The 27,871-nt window shown below is 36.7% G+C and overlaps 1 protein-coding gene across 1 annotated transcript; it reads right to left on the reverse strand.

Annotated features, from left to right (window-relative positions):
* Positions 1-496: 496 nt before the first annotated feature.
* PTGES3 (prostaglandin E synthase 3) lies at positions 497-21,536 on the reverse strand. Its single transcript, XM_072655085.1, has 8 exons — positions 21,094-21,536; positions 5,561-5,674; positions 5,352-5,421; positions 4,662-4,760; positions 4,395-4,484; positions 3,374-3,436; positions 2,248-2,272; positions 497-1,721 (listed from the first exon to the last, which is right to left on the reverse strand). Coding segments are annotated over exons 1-8 (483 nt in total). The 5' UTR covers positions 21,096-21,536; the 3' UTR covers positions 497-1,701.
* Positions 21,537-27,871: the final 6,335 nt, after the last annotated feature.

Here is a 27,871-nt window from a genome sequence, read left to right on the forward strand (position 1 = left end):
CCAAACTAGATGTTAAAAAATTAAGATCTGTGAGTCCAAGAAATATAGTTTTCAAGACAAAAATCTCACTACAAAAAAATTGCAAATGAAAATAAAAGGGGGGTGGGAGGAGAAAGTGTCAAACTTCAATACATCTTTCAAAGAAAGCAGACATTTATTCCATATCTGAGCAGGGTAACTAAATCAGAGACTAGTGAGTCATTTAACTATAGTTCCAGGCTCTGAGGGAACACACATTTCCAATCAATACTGACAAAAAACCCCACAAAACCCTGTCAAAATAGGTTTATACAATACTGAGCTAATGAAGATAATAGAAGTCCATGACTTTCCTCCAAGTTTTCCTTTCCTAGTTCTAGTGTTTTGTAGAGAGCTCTTTTGAAAACACTGAATATACACCAAAGTGAAGGGTGAAATAGGATGGATTTCAATGGTATGAGACTAAGGTGCAGAAGCTGAGGGGTACAAAAACTGCTCAAATGCAGAAGCTCAAAGATTTAGAGGAGGACAACACATTTAGTTTTATTTCAGTCAAATCACAACACTTTCTTTTTCAACTTCTGTAAAGTGTATCTACAAGTTCTATTACAGATCCACTCTTTTAAAAGGTTTCCTGGGAACATTACAACAAGCCTCCTTCATTTTAGAGGAAATAGTTCTACCATATTCTTCCTCAAGTAAAAATAAAAATTCCATTCCAGTAAATAGTAAGAATACATGAAATTACAGTAAACCAGACACTTAAAAGGACAGCCAAGAAGTCTTCAACTGTTTATTAGAAAGAATGCAGACATAAAAAAAATCCCCACTGTTCTGAACACAAATTGAAGTTTTTTTCAGCCTTGTTATAAGCCGAGTCAAAAAAAAAAAAAAGCAAAAAAAAAAATCCAATAGTGTATTAAACATTTTGTCACTCGTTTTCCATACTGACAGTGCAAATACAAATTTGGTCTAAATGTACAGATTGACAAGCAACAATGTATAGCTGTTCTTCCTCCTCCATACTAAGAGATGTAAAAGCTTAAGGGTCAAACAATACCAAATGTACAGGCTTCATAACCATTTAAATTAGGGTTTCACTAGTTTTAGCTAAGATACATTTGGAACACTAACTAGTGATCATTTAAATACAACAATGTGAAGTGAATAATTTTTTTTAAATAAAACATTAGTGGAACAATCCTGAAGACACTCTGGAGGTACAGCAATGTTGTCAGCTTAAGTTGTCAGCCAATTAAACTTGCTTCAGCAGTTTGATTCTGTGTACTAAAATCTGAACACTTTAAAATTCTCTTTAGTCTACCCTGTTGAATCAGGGGGAAGTGATTTTAAACTACTTAAAATAAGCTAAGTTTTCTTACCATGTCAGTATCTGCGTTATAAAGAGTAAAGAGACTCAGTGAACCTTTTTTTAACTGCAATGACTGCATCCACTGCCTATACCTCAATTGCTTCTTGGAAGTTTGAAAAAATGTTCATGCATAAGGTTATTGCCTCAGCTGACTTAAAACTGACCCATACAATAGTACACATCAACCCTTAGTGAAGCCTTTTTAAAACAAACAGATTGAAAATGGATTAAAGGAGGCAAATACAGGTATCTGCCTTTAGAGCTACCAACGCAGGAATTATCTCAATTATGAAAATTTTGCAATGAAGTTATCTTTCTTTCCCAAAACCCTGAAGACAATACTTTCTTCTTTACTCCAGATCTGGCATCTCTGAAAGAATAGTGGAAAGCATAATGTAAACTTTCTAACATTCACTTTACTTAAGCATAGAAAAGAAGAGATCCATTTTGTCTCACCTTTTAAACAGTCTTTCCCCCAAACACTCTAAGAATTATTCAAACTTATGCTTTAGCTACTTAAATTTGGCCATTACACAAAGATTCAAATTATTGTTTCTTCTGAGAATTTAGGAGATTTTCTCCTACACTATTAAGAGTTTATGTAATCTGATCTAAAGCACTGAACAACTTAATATAGCTTAATGCCTCAAGACAATATGAACATTCAGGAAAGCATAGCAAACACAAGAAAAAAACTGGTCAAACTGCCCCAAGATCTCCTCTAACGACATTATACGGTCTATTTCCTGAATTACTACCTCAGGGGTGGTAAGGAATCTGGCCAATTGAAAGAAGTAAATAGCAGGAAGTCTGCTCAAGTGGAAAGAGTCTGAATTTAAAGATCAGTGCCTAAAACACTTATATAAGTAACTCATTTCAAATTTTAAAAAGCTTACTTTCATCATCACTGTCTGGTGAATCCTAAAAAATCAAAGAAAACAAAGTTATAAAATATATCTGAACATCCTTCTGCTTAATAAAAAAAAATTCGATAAAGAACCAGTGTACTTTTTTCTTAGTTCACAAAAAAACATGGATATCATAAGTATCAGCACTTAGGCAAGTTAAGACACAAATGTTTTAATCTTACAGTAAAGTTGATCAGGTATTTTACATTATTACCGGAACATGTGATGTTCTTGCCTACATTCTAGCATAACTACACGTACTTTCCTAAGACTTATGCCTCTTGGGCTTAGCTTTGGTAACTGGTGGTGCTTCCCATTGTGAACCTCTTGATCTTCAAGAAAAGAAGTCTGATATTGGAGAAAGGGTACTTGAATTAGAAGCCAAAAAGTCCTAGACTTTATTTTGCCATTAACAAATTACCTGAGTACTGTGGGCAAGGTCACCCTTAGTCTCCTCATCTTTAAAAACTAAGGAATTATATATGGCTCTACTATTCTGTGAAAAAGGATTTTTTTTTTCATCCCATAAATCAGGTTCGTACAGCATCCACCCTACAGGCCTATTTTACATCATCTACATTTTTCTCAGACTGCCTGACATCCTCTGACATGCTGCAAGAGGCCCTCAATGCCATGCAGGCCTGCCATAAATGATTATGGTTGATTGACTTTCTCTAGTTCCACTTCTCCTCAACGCTCCTTCAGTATGTATGAGCTAGCACAACTGCTAAAATGAATTAAGGTTGGAAATTATTTAAAAAAAAAAAAACAAAACACAGCAGCAACAGAACAGTGCTGGAGTTACGTGTCAACGGCTTTGTGATTCTCCTTCCATGGGTGTCACAAAGATCTAGTTTGATCTTGTTATTAACTTGTATCTATTTATATGGTGATTTAGCTTATAAAATGCTTTTCTCAATGTAGATGGTTACAACTAGTCTCCACTTCATAGACAAGGAAAATGAACCTGAGGAAGAATTAAATGATTTGCTTATGATCATAAAGTTAGTGAGTGGTAGCACCAGAATTAATCCTCTGACTCCAAGTTCACCACTGTTAACACATGTTGAAGAAGCTACCAGGCCAAATAAAAGGCCAATTAAAAACTACTTACATCATCTGCTCCATCTACTTCTGGTAAATCTACATCCTCATCACCACCCATGTTGTTCATCATCTGTTTAAAGAATCAATATTAACATTTAAGTCTTATTAATAAAAAAAGAAAATCCTTTCATAAAATCATTATCAATTTTCAAAATACCAATTTTTATAAGCTAAATCTGTCACATTTTGTCCTTAGTAAACCACTTTTATCAGTTATCAAAAGTTAAAGTTATTTCCTTATCTACATAGCATCTCTTCCCAACATTTCAAGCTAACTACCTTGTAGCCTCACAATTTTCTCTTAGAGTAAAATAGTTTTTTCTACTGTTTCATTCTTGAAGGAAGAACGAATTTATAATCTCACATTTGTAAAGGATTTTTACTTATGCTCAATTTCTCCCCTTTACTCCTAATCTAAGACTAGATTACAAAAAAGAACCCTAAATCTGATTAGTTTTGCTGAAGTTTAACTTGGGAGAGGGGCATACTGGGAAATGTAGGTAATTTTTAATATTTATTGATACCTATTATTTCTATAAGAAAAGCAATAGTGAAACTTGAGATTAGTGTGCTTCACACAAAGACCATCAACATAAGAAAGATGTACTGGTCAACATCAAGCTAGCTCCTCTTGTAGATAAAAATATCAAGAGAAAACCAAATCATCAAAATGCAGTCATCAACTTTCCTTTCACAATTTTCTCATTTTTTAGAAATGAATTGTAAAAGGGTTCCTGACCCCCAAACTCTAAATTACTAAACTCCAACAACATGAGAAGAGTAACACTCAGGAAATATAACCTCCTCAAACTCAGGGAATGCTTATAATTGGTGTGTTCTACAAGATTAAATGATAATCACTAAGCTTTCACTTTTTACAATGGGGATTCCAAGGCTGATTCTGAAAATTTGCACTTTGAACTCTAGATCAATCTAAGGATTGCCATTAAGTTCACTGAAGCAAACTACACTTACACACACAATATAAGATTAAAAGCTTAAACAAGTCTATTTAAAGGAAACTGTACCTCAGAGAAGCGATCAAAATTGGACATGTCTTCATCAGAATCATCTTCCCAATCTTTCCAATTATTGAAGTCCACACTAAGCCAATTGAGCTGTGGAATAAACACACAATTACCCTCTGATTAAGTTCATTTGTACCATCATTAGAATTCCTACAGCATGCACATTTTTGGATGTGACAACCATCTTACATGCACATAAAAAATTACATGAGGAGAAAATACTGCTGGGAGATTTTAACATATATGTCTCAGCAATCAAGACCCTACCTTTGCTCTTTCTTTTGTTAACCTTGGCCATGACTGTCCCGATTCTCCTTTCCGTAAACAACATAAGATCGATCTGTCTGTTCTTTTATGCTTGGAGTCCTAAAATATAAAAAACAAAAACCAAAAAAACACCTTCTATTTTATGTCTGCAGGAATGAGTCTAAAATGAATAAAGTATTACATAATGCTATTTCAGATGGTGTGACACTCCTCATCTACCAGCTTTGTTGCTTTTCTTTTCTTAGGTTGCCTCCAGAGAGAAAGATGAATATTATTCCAGAGTTGTAGAAAGTTTTACTCAAATCAAATCACAGAAAGTGCTTTTAGGTTAGTAGTGGAATTCAGTTCCATTTTTCCTTCTATAGACAAGGTTTATACATAGTGAAGATGACTGCAAGAAGTACCTGCTTTTCCTTTCAGAAGATCTCAAATTAAAAATGAGTTATCATGTTCCTATGCTAGACTGGGCTTTGAGAGTCCTGCCTCAAGTTCAAATGGAGGACATATACCATGTGCTCTACAATCAGACAGCTTCTACAATTAAAGAGTCCAGAAGAAAGACTGAGAAAAAAATATGTGGAAAAAATTACAAGAGTGGAAAGTAACAAGAAATACTAACAAAACTACCAGTTATTTAGTGACATTTTAATTTGAAAAGGGAGTAGAGGATATATTTACTAGAATACTTACATTTGGATCAATATACTGAAAAAGGTCAATTTCATTTAAATGTTTAAAATTATCACTTCCTCCAAGGCAACTGTAGAGAAAGAAAGACTGTTAATATAAGTGAACTTTTTTTTTTTAAAACATCTAACATACAAAAATACAAATGTTAAGACAAAAATAATTCAGGAGATGGAATAATTTTTGCTACATCGTACGGCATAGCAATTTACCTGAAAGTGAGTTTGGACTTTTCAAAATTTACATTAACATCTTTACTGTCTTCAACACAAAACTCAATAAAGACATAGTCCCTTCGATCGTACCACTTTGCAGAAGCAGGTTGCCTGGAAAGAGAATTTAGAGTAATTAAGCTACAATAAACTTTATCTTTGCAACAAAATAGTTATATAACTCCCAAGGTTTAAGAAAAATTATCTCCCATTACATTAAATCTGTTGAATTTTAGGTCATTCTTATAACTAAAAAATGCCAATGCAGTGATGTCAAAAACTTCTAAATGTAATTAATATTTTCAAGATGAGGACTGAAATAGTTAACCCTCCAACCAAGCAGTGGTTATACTTCCTCAACGCAAAATTTATAGACTTTATAAAATCAAGCAAGGAATTCAATATGAAAATATTTTTTAATTCTATTTTCAGGACCATACTCTTTCCATATTATCTTCCCTATCCTCGACTAAAAAAGCAAAAAAACCCAGACCTACTAAAAACAGGTACAGACAAAACAAATTCCTGCATTGGCTATGTCAAAAGAAAAAAAGATAATTTGTACTATGTCAATCATTTCTAAGGAGGTCTGTAGCATGAGTCCTCTCAAATTGTAGCTGGTCAGTGCTCATCTTTCAAAGATCTTTCAAAGTCTTTCAAAGTTTTTTTACAATATTCTTGTTATTGTATAAAACTGCTCTGACTTCACTTTTCATCACTTTATACAAATCTTTCCAGGTTTCTCTGAATCCCCTTCATTTTTTACAGCACAACAGTATTCTATCACATTTACCCATCACAACTTATCTATTATCCAGTCTTTGCCACTACAAAAAGAGCTGCTATAAATATTTGAGAACATGTAGGGTTCTTTCCCGCTGACTTCTTTGGAGGTATGGACCTGGTAGCAGTATCACTGCTAAGGAGTATATACAGTTTAATAATTTTTGGGACACAAAAAATTATGAGACTGGCTAGTATTAGGAGTGAACAGAATATTAAAAACTGGAAGATATGACAACCACCTGCAGGGAAGGAAAATGATTATAACTGGAGAAGGAAGATCCTGATATACTTTTTTCCCCTCATTTATTCTACTCCAGCCTTCAATGCTCTAAATAGATTCCATTTTTATTCAAAGTTATACAGAAAGTAATTCTGTATTCCTAAAGTAACAAAGCAACTTTAGGTCTATGAAAGGTGCTAAAATATAGCATTTATTTCCATTTTCAAAAAGTTTCTTATTTATAAAAATGTTTTTCTTTGCCTTCACTTTTGCATCCTTGGAAATAGTATGAAATATTTAAGATGCCATCCTGCCCGGAACAAAAGGTACATATACCCAAACAGTAGAAAATAAGATTGGATATGGGAGTCAGAATTATTTCATCAAGACAACTCTGGTATACTAGATGTTATTCCTGTCTTTATTCAAGGTATTTATAATCCAGAAGGGGACTTTGAATTCTAGGCTCAGCTCATTGTTCAGTACATCTATCACAGTGGATGATGAAACTGAATAATATATCTTTTTCATATACTTGATTTTCCTGGTTGTATACCTAGCCTGAAATTTTTAAGTATGGGTTTCATTTAGGAGGTGCTGAAGTGTTTTGGATCTCGATGCAGTGAAATGCCATCTACAAAAGAAAAATATGTAAGGTAAAGAAATTCCCCTTCCCATCTGGGCTCTGCCCTGGTCACGGGACGACTGAGCAACTTTCCCCTTTTTATGTTATCTCTATTCACATCTTTCAAGGAATCTTATGATTTTCACAAGTACATTTAATAGTTATTGGAGGAGTCTTTTAAAATGTGGTATTTTGTTCAACCACATCAAATGCTTTAAAAAAGTCAAACAACAGGATTTTATATTCTCTTTATCTTTCAGATGTCTGTTTGTGAAAGTCCTTTTAAAACAAGGATGCCCTTAGTGTGTGTAGATTATTCTTGATTCTGAAAAAATGGAAAGTAGTTATATGGGTCAGACACTTTTCTGGTTCATAAGGTTAGGCTTTCCCCCTTTTGTCAAGTACTTAGGAGAACTGATTTCTCACAACTGTGTCACCTCAAGTCTAGTTAGGCTGCTCCTCATACCTTTGTTTTCTTTAGTACCATTTCTTTTTTCTTATGCATACATGATGGGACTATGAGAATTCTAATGTGATTCTCTGTCACTGATGAAGACAATGCTATAAAAAAATCTTCACAGATCTTATCCCATTTTTCATCCTTTAGTTTTCCAGTTTCGTGTTGCTCTAGTTTAGTCAGTTCTTACCAAGTTTACTTCTCTTTACACTGTTTCCTATTGATTTATGTAGTAATACTGCTCATTATCTTCCATCATCCTCCACCAAGATTTTATAAAGAAATTTACATTCCAAACCAGTGTTACCTTTGGCTGCTAATTCTCTTTGCCTGGAAAAAACATCAATTGTTTCCTGGTTAAAGTGGTTCAAAGATTTTTAGTCCATTCACTGTAGTGACTATCATCTAAAACACTTAGACTATGGTTACAGCCTATGTTAATTTCTGTTCTTTTAGTCCTTTCACTTTTTTGGCATTAAAAGCCAGTTTAGATAGGTTAGAATTGCATTAACTGTATAGCATGTTTTCTCATTTTATTTTAATCGTTTTAAATTTTGATCGTTAGCAACTTGACTGTACAAACACAGTGGAGTTGGAAATAGGGTATCAAAACCCATCCATTTTTGGAATAAATATTCACACATTATACTTCTCATGGTGTATTTTTGCAAAGAAATAACAGTCCTGCAAAGAAAGCGATGGTTTCTTATCTTAAGGCACGATCAAAAATTAAAATTTTATCGCCACTCCATTGGTCTTTACTTGTAGCAAGAAATGTCAGAATCAATATGGTTCAATTCCCCCAATAATGTTTTTGGTCACTGAATAAGGACCTTATATTTAACATAGCTATAGTCAACTTAATGTTCCCATGCAGTCTAATAAACACACCCTACCCCTTTTATGCCACAATGACAAAAGAACTGGGCCGCCCACACAGGGGTCAATATAGTAGTTTATGGCAATGACGGGGGTTTCTTATCATCCCATTAGATAAGCGCTCTGAAGCTAGGAAACATGTCATAAACCATCTTTAAAACACCAGTGTCTTCTAGGTTGCTTTTGCATATAATGGATGCTCAGTAAAAGTTTAGCCCATTCCAACAGGCATCCAATAACAATTTACTGTTTTTTTCATCACCTCTTCCCTTCAGTTTAAGTAGCAAGCTGTTTCGTACTATTATGAAGGAAGGGGAAGAGTGGAGGGGCTAAAAGATGAATCAATAGTGATATTGAAGGGATCACAGGGAAGGAAGAGCTTGACGCAGGCAGCTATTTTGGAAAAGAGAGAGAACATCATAGAAATAAAACAAATTAAGAATCCAGATTTGGATTTTAATTGAGGTGTTGCCATGAACAAATATAACCCTGGACAAAATGGAAACAACAATAGATTTAAAGAGTCAGACAACTTGGGTTTGAGGTTTGAATATGAACTGAAGTCCCTCTTTTCTTCTGGGGGGGGAGAGGAGTTCATTTTTTTCCTTTTAAAATACAGCAAACTGATTAAGATTCTTATACTAATTAGGTATATCAAACACATTTTCTACCTGATCACATGCTGTTTATATACAAATAGGAAGAAACAAGTGTAGCAGTGTTCTTTATCTAACACTAAAATGCAATTACCCTTCAACTGTCCTGTCTGTAACTTAAATAGTTATGACATTGATAACCAAAGTAAAATTCCAATTCAAATGACATGTAAAAAAATACACAAATCCAAAAATCTGGAGAAAAAATTTTTAATTCCTCCTATTTCTCTTTCCTGGGTTGAGAGTAATTTCCTCACTTGCTAAGCCCCAACAAGATGACTAGGATTATTATCCAGCTCCAGATTATACTAACAAAATTCCACTTCAAGGGGATTTATACCTCTAGATCTAAAGGTTCAACTTCTTAACAACTTGGAAAATATGTAATCATGGAAAACCCCAGGACACTTGATAGAAATGCTGTCTGTCCTAATACCATAGCTAATCCAAGTAACTTTGTTTTCATGAAATGTAAAATTCTTCTCTAAAGTTTTGATTAGAGGTTCCCCTCCTTTAACTGGTCCTACTAAAAAAGAAAAGAAAAGAAAAGAAAAGAAAAGAAAAGATATGGGACTGATAGGAGCCCTCCTATTCCAAGAGACAGTAACATTATCAGGCACTCCTCATTTTATGGAGCATGGAAGTTCTAGCAAAGCTGGCTGAAAAGCAAATTAAAAATAGAACACATTTCCCCATAGGGAAAAAAAATCTAAGAGCCATAGGTATCCTGTGTGAAAATAATTTATATGGCAGCATAGAAAGGCTTTGCAGCACTGTAAGAACTATGAAGCATTTCCCCAACTCTTTTGATTTTATCATCAATACCTTAATTCTTTCTATTCCTAATTTTACCCTCATAATTAGAAATTACTCTTAACTTCAGTTTCCTCTAAGAACCTGGAAAATATTTAGACAAAAGGAAAATGCATGATACAAATGATAGAGAAGCTGACTCATCAATACTAACATATCACAATCTATTTCAGACTAAAAATTCTTTAAGATTAAGTTGAGGTTTTAACTATAGTAGACTTTTATTATTAACATTTCAGTTCAAAATTCTAGAAAAAAAATGTTGATTAGTAATTAGAGGCATGCTGGAATCTTCTCAAACTACTGGATTGCCAAATTTTTAGTGTAAGCATTTATATACCTTGTAAATCAGCAAATACTATATAAATCATTTAATTGTTTGGAATTAAGTGAAGAAAACATTAATAATGAAAAGACTAATAAAAAACTATATCCTGAATTTCAGAGAACTTTTATTAGTAAACCTCTAGTTATTATTCCAGGTTTGTCTAAGACATAACTGTCATTTCATACTTGATGATAACCTTATCCTACATGATAGTTCTTACCACCGTTTTTAATACACTTCCCCATGTCATGTACACTAACAGATCAGAATATAAGAAGCCCTATACTAGTGAAAACTGACAAAGTGATTTAGTTGACTTTAGTAGACCCGAAACTGAATAGGTAGTGTAGGAGAGAAAGAAGATACATGAAAATCAAATTTTTTTTGGAATTCACTGCATAGATGGTACAGGACTAGGCACACCTGACTTCAAAGACATCTCTAAACCACTCGAGCAGCTAGGTGGCGCAGTGGATATGGTGCCAAGACAGGAGTAAGGAAGACCCATCTTCTGGAGTACAAATCTGGCCCCGGACACTCACTAGCTACGTGATTCTGCGTCAGTCACTTAACACTGCTTGCTTCAGTTTCCTCACCTATAAAATAAGCTAGAGAAGGTAGTTTAGGGCCAATAAAAGACACCAATTCAAGTAGCATTTTAAAATGCTTTGTCTAGGGTGACTGTAGGAGTGTTTTATTATCCCTATTTTGAAGTCAAATACATTGAAGTTCAGAAGGTCAAAGACTTGTCCAAGGGCACATTGCCTCTTGCCTGCTTTTGACTGTAAATGCTACCCTCTAAGCAGTGTGTCTTTTTTTTTTTATATAAGAGATTTCTACCTTACAGTAATTTTTACTAATAAAGGCCAAAATACAAAGGTTATAAGAGAAAAATAACTATTACTATACTTCTTGAAAAGATGAGTTTCTGAAATAGTATCACTTTTCCATTAAAGGGGACCACAGTAGTACTCACTTAACAAGTATTAAACATTGACTGCATCCAAAGTAATTTCATGGCTTTTTTTTGGAGGCATTAATCACACTAGTTGAGTCAACATTTCCTGTTCTTTTTTCCTTTTACACGAAGTACTAAATCACAGAACTTTTTAAAAGGAAAATAAATCTTAATTTCTACCTGAAATACGTCATAAACATTATTCTTTAAAGCATCTTAAAAGATCAATATGGAAGCATTTTGTGATTCAGAAATGAAGTTTTCTCAATGACAAGACACTTACAAATGACAATGTCTGAAGAGATATAATCTGACCCGGCCATACCAATTTACTATGTATTTCTTCATAAAACCAACTGTTTAAAAGTGAAAATTTCTAGCAGTAGAACTTTATAGAAGTGGTTGAAAAAAATCAATTTCTCAAAGAAATTATATACTAATAAGACTTTCTCCATGGTAAAGTCAATTTTAATTCGTTAAGGTTTCATTTTTATCAATTTTTCTAGAAAAATCAGGGAATAAATCTATTTTTTTTATATAGGAAGAAAATACTTATTTGGAAAGCTAAAAACAAAATTTTCAAGTATATAATTGTCTAAAAAGCAGAAACAGAACAATCTTCAGATACCACAAGAACTAATTCCACACTTTTGATGGGTTATGTAAGATTAGCCTGACCACTGCCTTCATGAGGGGAAGAACTCTTTACTTCAAGGATTTCTGTTAATAGAATTTGTATTGCTACCACCTTCAGAACTTTATTCAAGTTACTATGAGTTAAAAAACAAAACAAACAAAAACCTATTATTACATCATGGCTAATTTTTTAGCAATGAGTTTTTTTTAAAGCTTGGCTAAAGTGATTCTCAGACTTAGTCAAGGCAACTAAGAATTTTTAATGTATTAATTCACCTTCCTGCCTTCAATATTAACTACATCTTTTTGTAACTCAGATCTTGCAATGTCTCAGGATCAACATTCTAAAGATCATTCTAAATGTATATTAATTATAGAAATCCAGGAGATATGCGTCCACAGCAGGGATAATCTTATTTTTTAATTGGCAAAAGAGAAACACAGGAATCAATTTTGCCCCATATGCAGAGACAAAGACTCAACAAGGGCATAAGAGTAACACTAACCTGTTCTAGATTTATATCCATTTTTAGAAGTGTAAATAGCTGAAGTTATGGTCAATAGTCCATAACTGATACAAAAAATATTTTCCTATTTACAAAATTCCATGATTAAAACTTCGTTTAAAAAGAAAAAAATAACACATAGAGATTTGGGCTCAAATAGCGTGATTAATGCTTACAAAGGGTCATGAGGAATGAATCCTTTGTGTGCAATGATTATTTGGATTTTGGATGCAATGGATAAATGAGGACTACCATGGTCCCCTTTAATGGATGATTAATTTTTCAAAATCCCATCCCTTCAACATAAGGGTGTAAAAATCCTCTTTTTAACTTTTTGTCAACTTTATCTTGGTTGTCACATAAATTCCCACTAATATTGAAACAAAAATCTTCGTATAAACACGATTTAGAACCTTCACAAACAACTTTTATTTTTAGCAATACTGAATGCTACAAATGTTTAACATTAAAACACTGAATTATGTATGTACTTTGTACATAGTAGGCATTCAATTGTGGAATGAATGACATTACAATACACATGCGTACTTACCCAAACATATTTTATAGGATGGAAGGAAGACTTTCAGTAGGTGAACTGAAAGCCATGGATAATAAGACACTCACACATAATGAATATGGATAAGCTTCAGGAGGGAAATCATTGACTACGATCAAAGATTCACTGTAGCACTTAAGCATAATGATGCTTGACCTTTCGTAAATCTTGAGTTAAAATTTACTTTAGGGCTTGTATAGCCAAAATATATCAAACTACAGTTTCCATTTATGCTGAATCAATTAGTAAATGTGAACTAACCCTCTTTGGGGGCAGGGAGGTTAGCAATCAAATCTAGACTCATTCGGTTGGAAAAAATTCAAACTATAGTATAAAGAAAAATACTAGCTAATTTTCCTCCAACGTGACTAACACATACTAATCATTTCTAAACCTAGTTTTGAGATACTCCAAAAATTTAAATAACATTAATAATTACAAGATAGTATTTAGATTTTGAACCTACCAGAGAGTACGAAAACACAAGAGATGAGAATTAATAATATGTAGTTAACTAAGGCCTCTTTGAAATTGTTCCTTTTTATCATTACCTCCTCCTTTATAACAACAAGCAATAACAACCTACATTTGTGTATCTTTTTTAAAAAAGGAATTTTTAATTTTATCAGTGTAAGGAGCTCCAGGTGAGGAATTACTATACCAATACTTAGTCTGAGAAAGTTGCCTGAAAGGCATTGAGAGGTTGGACATTGATATTTTGACTAGTTCTGTATCCACTACCCTCCATACCCCCTTAGCATTACTTTAAACATGCACTGCACCTCATTTGATCCTCCAAAACTCTGTGACACAAACTGGGCAAACATTTTTAAACTACATAGACCTCATTTTTAGGTCACTTACTCCTCTTTTATAGACTAAGCCATATACTTGGTTCTAAGAGTTAAAACATTTGGATTCTAGTTAAGGCATAACTTAGTCTTACGCTTCCCCAAAGCCTTCCTCTCACCTCCACCCCACAGTTACCAAAAGAAACCATCAAGTAACCTCAGTCTGTAGTAAATAATACCACTACAGGAGTGATGTGAGGAATAAGGAATAATTCAGAGAGGAAAACCAACCATATAGTTGAGCTTATGCACAGTCCTTCCTTAACCTGTCAACAACACTCAAAGGAAACCCAAAATAAAACTTTATCAGTCTTCAAGGACTAGAACACATCACACAAAAAAAGGATTTCTTGTTCAGGGAATTCTAAGAGATAACTTTAACATTTTTACAGATAGATATTTTATGAGTCCAGAGCATCAGCAGCATTATAGCTGCTATTTCCCTGAAACTATAGTCCCTTTGACTATCACCACTAAGGCATAGAGATCTTTATTTTAACTAATCAAGACAAAATATACATATTTTCCCTTCCAAGTAACTCAACACATTAACCACCTGTTCAAAGCATCTTTTGGCTTCTTAAGGACAGCAAAGAAAAAAATAGGTACATAAATTAGTAATAAAAAGTAGAATAGTGTAAGTGGGACAAAGCAGAGATTAAGGTGCTCCAGCAAAATGAAAAGAAATCATTCTGAAAGGAAAAGCCATGGTGCCATCAGGACTTGAAGAGAATTTCACATAAAATGAAGTTCTAAAGACTTCGGATTCAGAGCTGGAAGGAAGCTTAGGGGTCATTAATTTCAACTCCCTCATTTTATAGATGAGGAAAAATGAAGCCCAGAGAAGTTAAGTGATTGCCCTAGATCATAAATGGCAAGTGGAAGATAATTATTTTACAAAGAATGCAGAAGTGGGAGATTTCAGAATAATCTAGGAACAGGTAAGAATACAGTTAACAATCAGTATTTACTAAGCACCTATGTGCCAAGGGAATACAAATACACAGAAGGGAGTGGGAAAAAAAGAGGCAGGGAAGAGAGGGGGAGAGAATGAATGCAAAGTAGACAGTTCTAGATTTAAATGGACCATTTGGTAGCCCTCTACATTATATAATGTTTATTTGCCCTTACCCACCCATTTTACTTAGCCTATACAACAAAGGAATATATAAAATACCTACATGTATGTCATAAAATGTACTAAAATGCAGACATATTAAATATTACACTATGATAATAAGCAGAATTATGAAAAGAAAGGTCAAGTTAACAATAAAGTATGCATAGTAAAGTTAACATAAGCATCTGGCTCTATCTTTTCAATACAAGAAAAAAGCCACTCAGAAGATCAAATGCTTCTGTCAACAATTTGTGCTTTTTTATTTGACCTTAGTTCTGAAACTTCCTTTTCTTCTTCTGCAGCTAGCAGCTCAATCAGACCCTCATTCAGAATCCCCATTTGGATTTTTCAGAATTTTTTACATAAAGTCTAATTTAATTTGTGCAATGTGAATTTATGTAAAGCAAGAGCTATCTGTGAATATGAGGATCAGGAATGGCTTTCAAGTAGAATGTCCTGCTTCAGATGCATCTTGAAGAGGCAGAGATGGAATTAAGAATTATGCTAGAACCTAGAGTAAATCAAGGGGTATAGTATGAAATCAGCCTGTAAAAGTTGAAGATAGGCTATGAAGGGTCTTAAATAAGTTTTCATTTAATTTTACAGGCAATAGGGAGTTACTGAAGGTTTTGACAGGGAAGTCACATGGTCAAACCTGTACAGAAGATTTCTTTTTGGTAGCTCTGTGCAAGCTACATTAAAAAGGAGAAAGCACAGAAACCAGATAGGAAGCCAAGACAATAAACAGTCTAGGCAAGAGGGCCTGAACAAGAAGGGTGGCAGCAGTATGAATGAAAAGAGAATGCAGTAGAGAACTATACCCCAATGCCTGGTCTGTCATTTACTAGTTGTGTGAAGTTAAGCAAATCACTTTACCTCTAGCTGGGTGTTAGTCTGATAAGTCTAAAATGAAGTGATTGATAATAATAACATTATCTCTTTCAGTTTTAGAAATTTATAATATGAATTTCAAATGTTAATGGCTTATATTCATTTCAGTAAGTAGTCTTTAATATTTGTATTAATCAACCTAGTTTCCAAAAAGCTTTTTAGTAATAGATATATTTTCCTTCCCCAGGTGATACATACTGACCAGACTTGTAATTTTATCAGTGTAGGGAGGTTCTTATTTGGAACTTCCACTACCAATTTGACCACAACCTTCCCTACAACTTAATCTTAAGAGAGTTCTAATCTCCTCTGAAATTAAGTTCCATTTACAATGAACCTGCATTTTAATATGCATTTCGTCTCCTCCACTAGAATGCGAGCTCCTTGAGGGCAAGGGCCATAATTTTGCCTCTATATCCCAAGTACTTATCTAGAACAGTGCCTGGAACATAGCTAAATACTAAATATGTTTATTGACAGATTGAGATAATGACTTGTCCAAAGTCATAAAAAGGCAGCATGTCAGGCTTTTAAATCAGGTCTTCCTGATTTCAAGGTCAGCATTCTATTAGCTGCTCTACACTATCTCTCTTCCACAGGCATATGCATACAGACAGATTTAGTGACAAGATTTCAAAAAAGTTTCCTTAAACTACTGTATAAAGACAGATTATCTAGAAGTTTATTTGATATATTTGTATAGGACCATTTTTCTCCAAGGTGCTTTCACAAAGCACCACATAAAGACTTACTTAGGTAAGCTTTAGTTATTAATCCACATGGAGAAGAATTTAGTTAAACCAACTATGTTACTGATCACTACCTTTACCTTTGTCATACAAGATTTAATTATCTTTCTTCAAATGCTTATCAACTTTCTTCCTACTCTTCTACAAAGCTGTAATGCTATTTCTAGATAAGGTAAATGGACTATTTCCCAGACCTCCCCTTAAGGAGGGAAATGTGTGTATTGCAAATTTACCTAAATTGAGAAATGGGGTACTCTAATCACCATCTTACAGATGAAGCACAGACCCAAGCTATAGAATAAAGTTCAAGAAGTAAGTTTTTAAAAGAAACTATAGAATAAGAAACAAAAATAGGATGTGAACCAAGAAAACAATGGTCAGTTAACTCCTTGGAAAATAAGGGACTAAGAGGGTTCTATATGATCTTAAGTCATTCACAGGCACTCAGTTGCTAATAATGCCTTCCCCCAAATGTATGCGTGCATGTTTCTTCTCAACAGAATACAAATTCCTTGAGGGGTGGAACTACTTTTTTGTCTTTGTATTCTCAGAACATAGCACAACATGGTGCCTGACACATAGAAGGTGCTTAATAAATGCTTGTGGAATGAAAGAAAAATGAAGAAATTGTGGACTAGTTACTTAGTTGTTCTCTATGGTCACGTTTCCAGATCAAATATATGATTCCACTGTTAGCTTATTTCAATCACAGCATTTTAAATTATCCCTGGGTATCAGTATATTTTGGAGGACTCAAGAGATGCTAAGATCCCCTTCCACTCTAGGATTATACAAGCGTCAAGAAATAATTCACTTATGGTTCAAATACCATGCAACAACTATACAGTATGACTACTATCAAAAGCTTCAAAGTCTAACACATTTTATAAATTTTCTATATGAATAATTGATTCCTAGAACCTTAGAAAAACACTGATTTATCCTTGAAAGTTAATCACTAGATGGACTACACCTGCATTAAAGGAATGAACAGCAGTATGGATAATATAAAACAACGCAAATACCTTTAGTTATTCAAGCACTAACTTGAGGGAGTTAAGTAGATATTGTTTCCAAAAAACATTTTTCTTGAACCAATATTAAAATCAGCATTTCCTTTGCACACCAACTGTAGGATCAGAAATGATTAGAAACTCTTCATAGAAAAGTTTAAAAACTGAAGTCACAGAATTACATATTTAGAGGTGTAAGGAATCTGAAAAGATCATCTTTTCTTCTCATTCTACATACAAGGAGACTGCAAGTAAGAGGTCAAATGCCAGCTTTTTCCATATACCAATATACATAAACACTGAAATTTGAAAAGACTTCCAAATGATAATCACTAACTCTTCAGGAAACTATATTAGATGGGATTCAATCACATTGAGACCATAATCTGGGAAATCTGAAGAAAATACTACCAATGAGAAAAATAATTAAGTATGTTGTTATCCATATTCATCCACCAGTTCCAAAGCATTTTGATCAAAGTACAACTTAAGTTTACAGTATGAAAATCAGTTGCCATGCTACAGTGGCTAGGAAATCAACCCTGAAAGAAAAACATTAATAACTTCCCTAACTTTATCAAGTACTCCTTTCAAATAGAAATCTTTGCCCAGCCAAATATTATAGACACTAGATCTATTTTTTTTTTTTTGGACACAAGGGAATATACGAGGAGTTTTGTTACTGGACCCCAAGTTTACAAACTTAGTAATTTTTTGCTAAGGTAAATAAGATTTTGCTCAATGTTTGATAATTTGATTCCAATAATTTGGAAATAAATGAAACTAAATATAAGAAGCAGAAGTGAAAAGTCATGCCCAGAACCCTACCTCAAGAAACTGATAATAGGATTAAAGGGAGCTATCAGTTCCATTTTTTTAAAGTTATAAATCACCAAAGACTAGCAGATTTCCACAAGAGTAAGGAAAAAAAGCAATAGAATTATAGATTTAGAGCTGGAGAGTACCTTAACGGCCATCTAGTACAGCCCTTTCATTTTTCAAGAGGAAAAACTGAGATCCAGAGACATTAACCAATTTGCCTAAGATCACATGGGTATGACTGAGATGCATGAATACAGATAAGGATACCTATCTTCTGATTCCAAATTAAGTGTTCTTACCCCTGGACTGTTCAAACTGCAAAGAGCTGGAAGAAAGCTAATAGAGATCTAGGCTGGCTCCAATTCAGATTAAAAAAAAAAAAAGGAAGTGGTAGAATTGGGACTTGAAACAAGGTCTCCTGAATTCAGGGTTCTTTCTACCACACCAACCTACCTTTCCTGCTAGGGTGGGAATCTGGTTAGTCCCCATCAAGAACATAATGATCTGGGGCAAGCACAAAATTTCTCTGGGTCCTCATTTCCATGGGTGAAAGATGATGCTATTAACTGCTTTCCCTAAATGATACTGTATTGTGACCTCTGAGCACCTTACAGAAATAGACAAATAAGACTTATTTTGATTAAAATATTTAAAGCCAAATGGCTGGGCAACCACTACCACTTATTTTGAGTAGGACCTCCCCCCCCCATTGCCCTTTTCCTTCTTTTTGTTTTTCATTATAAGGCAAATGAAGCCTTATCAATGTTATTCCTCCTAAGAGTAGATGATCCATAAAATGTCTCTTCCAATTCAACTGAATCATAATATTCATTTTATAAATTCACATCCCTGAAGAAGTCACAAAATCAAAAACATAAATTTTTTTCTTCAAAAACTAGAAAACTTGAAGCCATTAGTTTTGTAAAATACACTCATTTCAAGGTATGCCTCCTGGAATATTGATTACTATCTTGATTTTTATCCAAGTTTCATCTATTTACAGGTTCTTTCTTCTCTCCTCCACTGCATAGGTGACTAAAAACTAGTTTCAAAAACTTTTTGAACATGCAGCTAAGTCAAACGGTAATTAACTGAGTATTTGTTTCTAGACTATCTGGTTACTAAAACTTTATCTGCAAATTTCCTCAACTCACGTTAAACCCTTGGCTCTCAAAATGGATACAACTCTATGCTAGATGAACTAGAGATTTTGAACAGCAATGACAAGAATTTATTGTTATTTCCTAAAAACCTGTGTTTTTAACTGTAACTGTTGCATAATCAAAATTCCTATTATTCTACGAATTAAAGATACAATTGAATTAAGACGGGTACTTTAAAATGTGAGGTTACAAAAGCGGGAAAAGTTTCATACATGCAGTTAAATTTTCTAGCCATAAACAATTCCACACTCTGAAAGCACCCCTTTTGTGATAATTCAAGCTCCCTTCACAATGTTTTCAATCAACTGGATGCTATGTCTTATTTATGTTAGTCTCCCGGACCATTTTTCTGCTACACCCTGCATGTCATTAAAATTATTAAAATTAAAATGCATGTCATTTTAATAAGTGTTGGATGCCTTTGAGGAATTAGTTTAATTTTTAAAGAAATTTAAATCTGAAATCCACAACTACTACTCAATTACTAAATTTTAGTCTAAGTTAGTATTAAACTTAATTATATCACAAAGTGAACAATCCACAAAGTGGAGAAGCAGAGAAAAATGCTAGACTTTGCATGTAGAAGATTCCAGAGGTGAAGCCTTTTCCCTTTGTTCTACTCAAACTTCTACTTCCAGCATGGGCATCTGTGACCCATCCCCTACACACCTTTGAGAAATTACCCCCTGAAGACTTAAGATCTACACATCTCACGGAGATTTAAGGAAGGAACACCTACCTTGCCTACAATTTTAAGGTAGTATATTATCTCTGTAAAACTCCACAATAGTCCTTTGGGTCAAACACGTGTAAAATACCTGTTAGGCAGTTAACTCTCCTCCCTGTCAGGAAACTGTCTGGTGCAGACTGCCCCTACTCTCCCTTCGGGATCTCAGTCACGCTGAAGCATGGGGGGGCCAAAAGTAAGTACCCAAGCCCCCCTGGGGGGCAACACCATGTCAGGGTGACACAGGTAACCGGACTAGGTCAAGATGCCACGGGCCCGCCGTGGGGAGGCCTGCACGTGGCCAGCACTACCTGCTCCGGTCCGCAGGCCACATGGGGCCCCCAACTCGTGGTCACCCCCCTCTCCGGGGGCCTCCTGCCCCCAATGCACATGGCCTGCTGCCACGACGGGGCATCCCGGGGGAGCCGGCGGAGGAAAGGCCTCCCCTCCGAGGCACGTTCAGGCAGGAACGGGGTCACTGGAGATGGAGGCCTCGGGGGTGAGCCCGGGGGAACTTCCCGGAGCGAGGGCCCGCAGGATGGGGGAAGGGAACGGATCATTTTGGGAATGGGGCCCCACGGCTTCCCGCGAGGACCCTGAAGGGGGATGTCACGGGAGATTCCTTCCCCCCCGCGGGGGTAGCACCCCCCCCACGCCGCTTGGGCCCCGCAGGGCTGTGGGGAGGGTCGGTTTCCCGCTCCGTCCACGAGCCGCGGCCTCCGCCTCCCGTCCTCTTTTCAGGCTGGCCTCCCCTCAGCGGGCTATCACACTCACATTGTGTACAGGGTAGGGGGGGCGGGCGAACGGGTGGGTTGGGTCTCTCAGGCGGCAAGGACGGCTCCGACTCCCCGCGGGCGGGCGGCTCCGGCTCGGGTGCCTCCTCCTCCTCCGGTCGCGGCCTCTCTTCTGCCTCGCTCTTTCCCCTCCGGCAGCGGCGGCGGAGGCGACGGCGGCGGGCTTGGCCTGGATCCCACAATGCACCGCGCGGCAGACCAGAGAGGTTCGGGGAGAGGAGGAGGAGGAAAGAGTAAGAAGAGGGCGCGAGGAGAGAGAATGAACGTGTGCGTACGAGGGGCGGTAAGGCCAAGCGAGGCAAGGTGGCGGCGGCGGCGGAGGCAGCGACAGAGGAGGAGGCAGTGGCGGCGGCGGCGGCGGCGGCGGCTAGTGACGCAGCAAAATGCCCGGGCCCCTTCGCGCGTGCGCGTTCCTGTGCTTTCGGGCGCGAGCCCGGCTTTCTAGAGATCTCTATGAGAAGGGCGGAGTCTCCCCGTCACTCTCTTTGACCCCGCCCGCTCTGCCCCCCCTCAGTCGCTGTCCCTTCCCGCCTCTCCTCCCGCCCCCCCCTGCAGCCTCTCGTTGGAAAACCGTTGGTGACCCAACCGCCTGGGCTCGCGCTTTCGCGTGGTCTCCCGGGGAAACCTCCCGAGAAACTAGTCGTCTGGCCAAGGCTAGCCGAGAGGCGGCCGGCCCTCAGCCTGCGGGCGGAGATGGTGGCATTTCTGCCCACCCCCGCCCCAGGTTCCCCTCCCCCACCACGGCCCAGCCCGAGGCTGAGAAAAAACTCGGCCGCAGGAGACATGTTTGAGTCGTACCCCTTCCCCCGGCCTGGGCCGACGCTATCCTCGCTCTGAAGGGAGGACAGGCCCCTGGCTGGGGGGAGAGGGGGAGGGGGAGGTGAAAGGCCTTGTCTGGGGGGAGGGGGGAGGGGGGAGGGGAGGTGAAAGGCCTTGTCTGGGGGGAGGGGCGAGACCCCGCGGAATACTGTGGAGTGCGGTAGAATGTAAGCCCCTTAAGGGCAGGCACCATCCCGCCCCTTTGTAGATGGCTCCCGAATTGAATTGAGAGCAAATGGACCCCGGGATTCCTCGGAGACCACATGGCCGCTGACTTTGATAATGTCCGGCCATTGCTTTCACTCCTGGGGGAATACTTGTTCAGAATCTGCCCAAAGCCAGCTCAGGGCTTGGAGGATGGTGGCTGAAATGGCATTCCCGTGAAGAGGCGGTTCTCCAGGGATGACGCTGGTGATCATTTGGGAAAAAAGTTCCAAATCACTAATTAAAATCATTGAAGGGACGTCATCTCACGCCCGTCAGATGGCAAAGAAGAGGAAAGAGGAAAATAGCAGTTGTTGGAAAGGCCATGGGAGAATAGGTACATTCCTTCGCCTCTAGCAGAGTTTTGAATTTTCTCAGTGTTTCTGGAAAAAATGGATAACTTTTTCCCTTAAATTACCAAGCTGTGTATGCCTGTGACCCAGAAATACCGTTAGATTCTTAGACCCTGTGGAAATCAAACCCAAAAAAGAAAGAACCCAGGTGCTCAAGAATACCTAGCAAATAACTGGGAACAAAGCAGGTAAATAAATGTGTGACCATGTTACGTGCGTTCATGTCCTTGAATATGACTTCTCCTTGAGAAATTAGGAATATGATCAATTCAGGGAGCCCCTGAAGACGTATTGATGGATGCAGAGGGAAATGAGGAAAGCCAGGAGAACAGTTTAAGATGACAGTCATTTGAAAGACAAAATTCTAATAAAAGCAGTGACCAGTGATGCCTTCAAAAAACTGATGATGAAACATACCTTCCAGTCGTACCTGGGCAGAGAGGTAAGGAACAGGAGATGCAGAAGGAATTATAACATCTCAGATATGGCCAGTGTGGATTCGTAAAAAAAAGCATTTTTATTGTCACAGCCAACTCTTCGTGACCCCTTTTGGGGGTTTCTTGGCCAGAGATACTGGAGTGGTTTGCCATGTTCTTCTCCAGCTTGTTGCACAGATGAGGAAACTGAAGTAAACAGGGTTAAATGACTTGCCCGAGGTCTCACAGTTAGTAAGTATCTGAGGCCAGATTTGAACTCGGGAAAATGAATCTTCCTGACTCCAGACTTGGCACTCTATCCACTATCTAGCACAGGTAACTTCTTTTTAGTGTTTTGTTTTTTTTTTTTGAAATGTGTATTTAACCCCATTTTCACCCAAGCCTGGGGTGATTTTCCTGAGGGCAGCCCTCTTGGTGTTGCACAGCCTATGTGTAATAAGGTGTAACCCCTAATTGTCTGAGAGACCTCTGAGCTGGAGACACTGAATGTAACATATTAGCTTCAGCTTGTTGGAGCATTTCAGGAGAGAGGTGTGTATTCGTCCTTCCTTGTCAAAGAAGACCATGGCATCAGAGAAATGATGACTTGCACTTGATTTTGTTTTGAGGGAGGGAGGGCTGTGCAGGTCACCAACCTCACTTCTCCTCCAGAGCCATCTGAATCCAGTGACCAGATATTCATCAGGATGACTGGAGATGACCCAGGATGAGACAAATTGGGGTTAAGTGACTTGCCCAAGGTCACACAGCTAGTGAGTGTCAAGTGTCTGAGGTGACATTTGAACTCAGCTCCTCCTGACTACTGCACTGGTGCTCTATCCACTGTACCACCTAGCTGCCCTCCAGAGAGGCAAAGACTCAGGGATGGCTGACTTTTAAATGGTGGACTGGTGATTTATTCAGAGCTACAAACTAGGGGAAGCTGACCCCCATCATATCCCTGACTTCCAATGCTTGCAATCCTAGAGATTGCTAAGAGTAGATTCTTGGGCTGAAGTTTTTATCTTGCTCTCAAGACCGATCCTAATTTGTATAACTTCTCAGGTTTCTATTTACTGGATGATTTTGATGAAGTACTTGCTAGTCTTGATGGCCTTTTATATAATTTATATAATTAGTATTTGAGGAGGAATCTAAATTGGTGTTAGTCAAGGTGTCCCTTTCCCTTGAGATCAATCAGGGAAAATATCTTGTATGCCAAACACCTTCAACTCAAATGCCTAGACTACTCATATTTGATGCATCTAATTCTAGACCTATATCTGGAAATATGAGATTGGCAAAGAGATCATCCTGCCATAAATATCCTACAACCCCTTTTTTGCTAGACTGGTGGTAAAGGCAAAGCCTTTCTCCTACTCTTTAAAAGGAAGAAATTTCAGCCTCCCTCAGTGATAGAGTGGACCAGATTCCATATCAGAGAACCCTCTATGTCAAATGGGCCAGCATATCATTATATTATACAGCTTACCCACACATATTTTACACACAGACAAAAACATAGTACAGAAGGAGGTACAGGAAATACAAACAAAGCAATTTTGTTGATGGCCTTATACTTATTATATAAAATAGGGACAGAAATTAGATCAGTTATTTCATTGAAAGAGGGAACTCCCAGATGAGGAAACTCCTGCCAATGCAGGGAGACACCTACCTCAGCAACTTAATAGTCTTAACAGTGTTGCTTACAACACTGAGGGGTTAAATGACTTGTCCAGGACCAGCAACTATATAAATAAATTCACAATTTAACAATCCTCTTTGTTGTTTGTATATTAAATTGTTTGTTGATGATTAAATTCATGGGAGAAAAAATTGTGTCATTTCCTCCACTTCCCCCATGGATTATTAACCCACTGGATGCATTGAACCTTTATTGTAGCATTTTTCTTATCACAAATTGAATAACTATTTGTCTTGAAGAGCAAAATTTCCTGACATTTAAAATAGGTATATTGACTTTCTTTTTAATGTTAAAAATTATTCCTTGTTGCATTTCCTGCTTGTTGAGCTCAAATCAAATGTCACCTGTACGGCTCTTAATCTGTAAAATCTAGTTTGGGTGAGATACAAAGATAATAAACAATTTCCCTGCCTAAAAGAAGTTTACAGTGTAGAAGGAGAGATGACTAGTACAAGAGGTTTTGCTATTTAATAGTTGTGTGATATTGGACAAGTCATTTTACCCCCTCTAAGCCGACTTCTTGTCACCTGTAAGATGAGGATGTAAGACTAGAAAATCTTTTGATCATGGGCCCTGTTATTTCTGTATCCCAGTGATCCAATACCTATTACACAGTTTAATGGGATATATGTACAGGATATAAATATTTAGTGACTACTTAGTATAAAGCATTGTGCCAGCTACTGGATGAGATATAAAATTTATCTAAGACAGAGTCTCTCCTCTCATGGAGCTAATAGTCTAGTTCAGGGGTGGGGAATCTGTGAAACTTGGACTCAGTCAAAGGGCTGTACTCAAGGACCTAGAGGACCACATGTGGCCGTGGGGCTACAGGTTCGTCACCCCTGGTCTAGTTGAATGTATGGGACATATTCTCAAATATCTATGGTACAGTTTCAACAAATATACATGATAGGAAGGAATTCCTAGTGGTCAAAATAGCATGAGCAGATGCATGGAGGGCAGGATATATTTATGGAACAGTAAATTGTTCAATTGATTCAAGTTAGTGGGATTCAAGTAATGGCCTGGAAAGGAATTAGCCCAAGAGGATTTTGAGTTAGGATTAGCTCTGGAGATCATCTACTCCCACCCCATCATTTTACAGATAAAGATCATGTAAAACATTGAAACTTACATGTAAAGGGCCTTTCCATAACTTATGACTAATGGAAGAAATTCCTAACCAAACAAGGGATATACCAATTAGGAAATGGCTCAATAAATTATGGTATATGAATGTAATGGGATATTATTGTGTTGTAAGAAATGATGAAAGGAATGGATTCAGAAAATAAAGCCTTATAAAAATAACTTGTATGAATGGATTCAGAACAAAATGAGAAGAGCCAGAAAAACAATTTATACAGTTATGTTTCACCATTTCAATGCAAAACAACTTTGAAAGACTTGAGAATTCTTATCAATGCAGTGATTAATCAAGAGTCCAGAAGATTAATGATAAAGCATTTGACTTATCTCTTGACAGAGGTGATGGCCTGTAGGTGCAGAATAAGACATCCATTTTCCAGATACAGCCAATGTGTGGATTTATCTTGCTTCACTGTATTTATTTGCTGTAAGGGAAGGTTTTCACTTGGGGGAGGGGTGGAGTTGAAGATGGGGGAGAATATTAAAAATGCAAAAGAAAAGGAAATCAATGAAACATTTAAAAAATACACAAAGGAGAGTAAAAGGAAATTCAGAAGAGGACACATACAAGCAGAGCAATAAAGGCATTAGCATATTAAATTTAATACATGATTTTAAAAATTCAGTAGATTCATAGTTTCACATACAATTTTCATTTTCTGACCTTTATATGGGGAAAGATTCATGTCTATTGATGATAATAAGCTTTTCTTAATCTATAGAAGAGATAAGTTTAGAAGGGGATATAGACAGGACAATGTTGGTATTAAAACATTAAATTTAATAAATACTTTTAAAATGAAAATTTAAATTAAAAAATCCAAATGATAGAGATTTACAGTTTCATAAATGATTCTGTTCTTTTTATACAGTAATGTTTAGGTTTGTTGATATTGTCAAGTTCACATAAAAAAAGAAAATTGCGAGAACAAGGATAGAAACTATTACAAAAGATAGATAATTTCAATTATATGAAAATATAAAGCTTTTGCAAGAACAAAATAAATGCAATTAGGAAAAGAAAGTAAATTAGAAAAATATTTGCATCAAATATCTTTGAAAAGCATTTGTAATCACAGTGATTGAATGAAAAAACATTTATTAAGTATTTATTTAATATGTGCCAATCACTATGCTGGGGATACAAATAGAAATAGACATTCTCTACTCTCAAGGAGATCGTACTCTTACTGGGGGAAACGACACATTAAAGGAAGTCCTTTCAGAATTAATGGAAAGACCTAGCTGTCTTTCTAGAGCCAGTTCAACTCTAGTAAGGCCCAAGGGTCCGTAGGTTGCATCAGTAGGTCAGATAACAGTTCTGGGAGTATTGAGGTTATAGAGAGGCATGGCAGGTGAAAATGGAAGATGTTAAGAGGAGGTGTCAGGGTAATTGATAAGGCCTATTGGTAGTCCTCCATCTCACCAGAAGGAACAGAGCTGGTAAACTCACATCTTATTCAAGTTGAGTGAGGAATTAACACAAATGTAAAATGCTATAATATACCATATATATTATAATATGAATTCAGAACTTGGAAAACCTGCGTTCAAGTCCTGCCATTGACATATACTGGCTATTTGGCCTTGGAAAAATCACTTAACCTCTCAGTTCCTTAGGCAACTCTCTGAAACTGTGCATTGCAGAGAAGATAATAATTGGTTGAGGAAATTTTCTCATTTAGGATTTTCCTGTACCAATGAAATCATAGATCCAGTCCTTGGTTTGTCATATATAACACCAACTGTCATTCTCAAATACATACATGGTCAAAGGATATGAAAAAAATAGACCTCAAAAGAATAATTATGAGCTTTTAGTAGCCATTTAAAAAATTGCTCCAAATTTCTAATGAAATTAGAATGTATCTTCCTCGTTTCCAACCATGGGTGCACAGAATACTACCTGTAATATTGAACTTGGTTGATGTGTTAGCTCGTTTTACTTTATTTTTTCACAAAAAGCTTTTTGGAAAAAATAAGGCAGTTATATTGAAATCATAGGATTAGGATTTAGAGCTAGAATGGAGCATAAAGATCATGTAGTTCAACACTTTAATTTCACAGATGAGAGAACTGAGGCTGAAACCAGAACTCAAGTGTAGG

The sequence above is a fragment of the Notamacropus eugenii genome, chromosome 3, assembly GCF_028372415.1.
Source record: "Notamacropus eugenii isolate mMacEug1 chromosome 3, mMacEug1.pri_v2, whole genome shotgun sequence".
In the NCBI taxonomy this organism is placed as follows: Eukaryota; Metazoa; Chordata; class Mammalia; order Diprotodontia; family Macropodidae; genus Notamacropus; species Notamacropus eugenii.